Genomic DNA, 4,054 nt, shown 5'->3' on the forward strand with positions numbered 1-4,054 from the left:
GTGGGTGCTCGGGAAGGTGTCCAGCCGAGCCCCCCCCAGACAGGCCTCCCTCTGGGCAAGGGAGGGCCCTGAAACCTGCCCTCCACCCTCCTGCTCTTGCCCAAGGAGCCCGGGCCGGTGTCTTTTCTCTCCGCTTAACAGAGGCGAGAGCAAACACGCCGAGCCGGAGCCCCGCAGCCGGACGCCCCAGCCCGGCGAGTCCCCGCGCCCTGCTCCCACGCAAAGGCAACGGCTGGAAAGCCATGCCCCAGGACCAGATCCCAAATGGAAAACACAGGCGTAACCTCCGTGCAGGATCCCCACAGCCTCTTCCGCCTCCGCGCTCCGCCAGCTCTTTCCCGAGCTGGGAGCAGCTCCGTCCCGCGTGCACTGCAAGGTCGGCCGCGTTCGAGGGCAGCGGAAGGCGGTTTGGACACAGGCAGGGCTAATTGGCAAGTTAATCAGGCTCCCAAAAAAATGCTTTGGTCCTGGCTTTGGCAAGACTCAAGGTTAAGCCTCTACCCTGGGCCTTTGGGGAGCAGCAGATATTTATGGATGTGCACAAAAATCCCAAGGCAAATCCTGGGGCGGAAAGAAAGCTTTCCGGTGTTGCAGCAAATTTACCAAGGCTTTTTAGCCAGCGGGGCTTTTACCAAGGCATGCTGTGAACCCGTTTGGAAAAGCCTGGCTCCCGCCGCCCAAAAAGCCTCCGGCACAGTGCAGAACAGGATGCAGACCCCAAAGCCCCGCGCCCGGGCTCACCTGGGTCGTGGAAGGGCACCAGCACGTAGTTGCGGACGGGCTTCGCGCCGCCGAGCGTCCGCTCCAGGATGCGCGAGGCCCCGTCGATCACCTGCGCCAGGTCGTCGTACATGGAGCCGGTGACGTCGAACACGAAGGCCAAGGTGACCCCCGGCGCGCCGGCGGGGGCCGCGGCGAGGCCGGGCGCCAGGAGCAGCCAGAGCCCCGCGAAGGCCCCCGCGCGGAGCGGCATCCCGGGGGACGCCATGGGGATCGCTCCCTTCCCCGGGGAGCGACGTCGGAGCGCGGGAGCGACGATCCCCGCTGCCGCCGCCGCCGCCCCGCTCCAGCCCGCGACGCCTGGGAGGGAGAATAACAGGACTTTCGGGGCCAGTGCAGCGGTGGGTGGGAGCTGGAGGACGTCGCGACGGGGGGGGGGGGCTGGAAGCGGGTCCTAAAGCCCCGGCGATTGCCTGGCCCCCTTCCCAGCCCGGCGCCCCTCCTCTGCGCCGCCCGCGCGTCCCCGCGGCGGGACGGGAGGTTAGAGGAGGACGCGGGGGCTCGCAGCTGGGCGCGCGGGGAAGCCGTGCCAGGGCCGGCGCGGGGGGGGGGGGGAAGCAGCTGCGAGGGGGACGGCGGGGGAGCAACCCCTGCCGCGCCGCAAAGGGACCTCCGCGGGGTGGGACGCGCATCCCGCCTCCCGGCTCCCGGTCCTGGCACTCCCGCGGGGCTCGGAGCAAGGAGCGGGGCTTGGCGAGGCTCCCAAGCGCCTCCTCGCCGGAGGCATGATGCAAACGGCAATGCAAAGCGCGGAAAAACGCAGAGCCAGGACAAGGGCTGGGAAACGCAGCCCCTTGGCCGGCGCGCAGCGGAAGGGCCAGCCAAGGAACGTATAGCTGAGCCGGGGGGCACGGCGGAGGTTTTCCTGGCTCTGCTTAAAGGCAAGGGCTGAGCGAGCTCATCTGCTCCGGGCGAGACGCGCGGCTCTTGCTCAATTCCCACGCAGCCGGGAGAGGCCGAGGGCCGGCAGCGGTGATGCCGCGGAGCAGAGGCGGCCGCCTGCAGCCCCCGTGCTCACGGCATGCTCTGGGGGTGCCCCCCCCCCGCTAACCTGCACCCCCAGGCACCGATCCTGCCACGGCTCCGTCCTGGGAACACCACCAGCACGAGGAAACCCCAGCAGCTTCTGCCCACCTCCACATCAGCAGCATTTCCCCACCCCCACCAGTGCTCCCAGTCCCGCAGCACCTGTGCTAGCTGGGCTTTTAACCCCTTCCAGCCCAGGGGGCTCCCAGCCCCAGCAGGCAGGGCAAAGCCAGCCACGTCCTCTGGGAAACCGCCTCCAAAACCTGCACTTCGGAGCGCCGTGTCCGTCCTCGCCGGCTCCCCTTGGCGCAGCCGAGGAGGCCGCCCGGCGCGGGGACGAACACGCCAGTGCCCCTGCGGCGCCTCCGCGCGAAACCTCCCCTGCAAACACAGCCGCGTTGTTCAGACCATTAACGCTTCTCCTCCGGGCTCCCGAAAACAATTAGTCGCCCTCGTTAGGAGAGCAAACAAACGAGGCTGTTCCGGCGGCGCAGAACGGCAGACGCGATACCACGGCACGTTAAGAGCCGGACCTGAGACCCCGCGGCCCCCTCGCAAACCCCTGCCAAACTGCTCAGCCCGGCACCGGGAGGGGGCTGCGGGGGGGCCTCAGTTACAGGCTGGGAGACACAATTACGAGATATTAATAACGAGCTTCCCCAGCGGCTGTCGTGGGGAAGCAGCCTGGACAACAGGGCTCGGAGGGAAGGGGGACGGCACGGGAGGGCACGGGACTGCTGCAAGTCTCTGCTGCCTAAGAGAAAGAGGAAAAAAATGCAAGTGCTTGGGGAAAAATGGGAACTGGCAAAAAAAAAAAAAGCTGTATTTGGATAAAGGGAGGCAGAAGGAGCAGCGTTACGGAGTTGCAAGGCGACGTGCTCCAGGCCTTCGGGCTGCCCCGCGGGAGCTGAGAACTGACCGCTCATCGCAGCCCTGGAAGCCGGTGCGGTGTCAGCCCCGAGGGCTCCCTGCCGCAGGCAGCCCCCGACCCTCCGTTTGCGCCGGCGTCGCCCGGCCGCCGCTCGCTCGGGTTGCTGGCGCCATCTACGGCCCCGCGTGCTCCGGGCGTCCGAGGCCGGACGGTCGCACGGTCCAGACCCCACCGGCATTCCCCAGCTCGGCTTTGCAGCACATCACGGACCACGGGGATTTCGTTACTGCCATTAAGCTTTTATTTCCGCTGTCACAGAGTTCCCGGGGGGTGGTTTTATTTATTTATTTATTTTTTAAACCCTTCCGGGTGCTCGGTTTGCTCTCGAATTCGCCTCAAGACAAGGCCGCGGGGCACGCAGGCCGGCACACCGGGGCGAACGCGCGAACGGGCTTCGTCGGTGCCCAGGCGGCTCCTTGCTGGGGCTCAGCCGGGCGCTCGCAGCCGCAGGAGCGCGGGGAGGGCCGGGAGCGGCGAAGGGAGCGGAGGCTTTCCGGCGGTGTCGAGGGCTGCAGCCAGCTCTAACCCCTAACCCCCTGCCCGAACCCGCGCCCGGTCGCAGCGATGCCCCTTGGCCGAGCATCCCCCCGAGCGCCCGGGGGCACCGGCTCCTCCCGCGCCCCCGCTGCAGCCCCTGTCCCTCCGCCCACCCCCGCCGCCGGCATCTCCGCCGGCCGCTGCGGAACCATCCCAGCCAGGTGAGCCTGATCGTGCGAGCAGACGGCAGCTCTGCCGGCCCGGGGCTCCGAGGCTCCTCGCCGGAGCTGCCACGACGCCAGCCCTGCTCCGAGCGCGCCTTGCACCGGGGCTCCGCCGCGGCCGTCCGGCGGGTGCCCCTCACCCGGGCACCTGGCTGCCAGCAAAAATGCACGGCACAAGCTCCGTCCTGTTCAGGATTTGACCCCTCGGAAAAGCAGCAGCTTGCAAGAAGCAGCCCAGGCTGGAAATGCTCTTTCGAAGCTGGTCCAGGCCCAGGAAGAGGCGTTTCTCGAGCAGCCCGGGCAGGGGATGCAGGCCGGGCACCCCGGTGAGGGACCCCATCCCGCAGCTGACCCGGCCGGGATGGCTCACGGAGGGGTCACAAAATCCCGGCCTGGTCCCGGGGAAGAACCCGCTTCACTTCTCTCTCTCGTTTTCTGGTTGGTGCTGTTAGGATGAAATGGGGGGGGTGGGGGAATCTTCCAGGAAGGCTTCACCCACATCCTTTCGCTCCGGGAGGGAACGTCGCAGCCCAGACAAGACCCGGAGCTCCCCGGAGAGATGGTTCCAAAGCAGCCACACTCCCCACGCAAGCACAGAAATGAAAATAAAGGAAAG

At 67.5% G+C, this 4,054-nt stretch overlaps 1 protein-coding gene across 1 annotated transcript in view; it reads right to left on the reverse strand.

Annotated features, from left to right (window-relative positions):
* Positions 1-973, reverse strand: part of HMCN2 (hemicentin 2) — a 56,258-nt gene extending 55,285 nt beyond the window's left edge. Inside the window, exon 1 of the mRNA XM_067308989.1 lies at positions 742-973. Coding sequence (XP_067165090.1) covers positions 742-973 — 232 coding nt within the window. The remainder of the gene's footprint in view (positions 1-741) is intronic.
* Between the last annotated feature and the right edge of the window lie 3,081 nt (positions 974-4,054).

Source organism: Apteryx mantelli, chromosome 21, assembly GCF_036417845.1.
Source record: "Apteryx mantelli isolate bAptMan1 chromosome 21, bAptMan1.hap1, whole genome shotgun sequence".
In the NCBI taxonomy this organism is placed as follows: Eukaryota; Metazoa; Chordata; class Aves; order Apterygiformes; family Apterygidae; genus Apteryx; species Apteryx mantelli.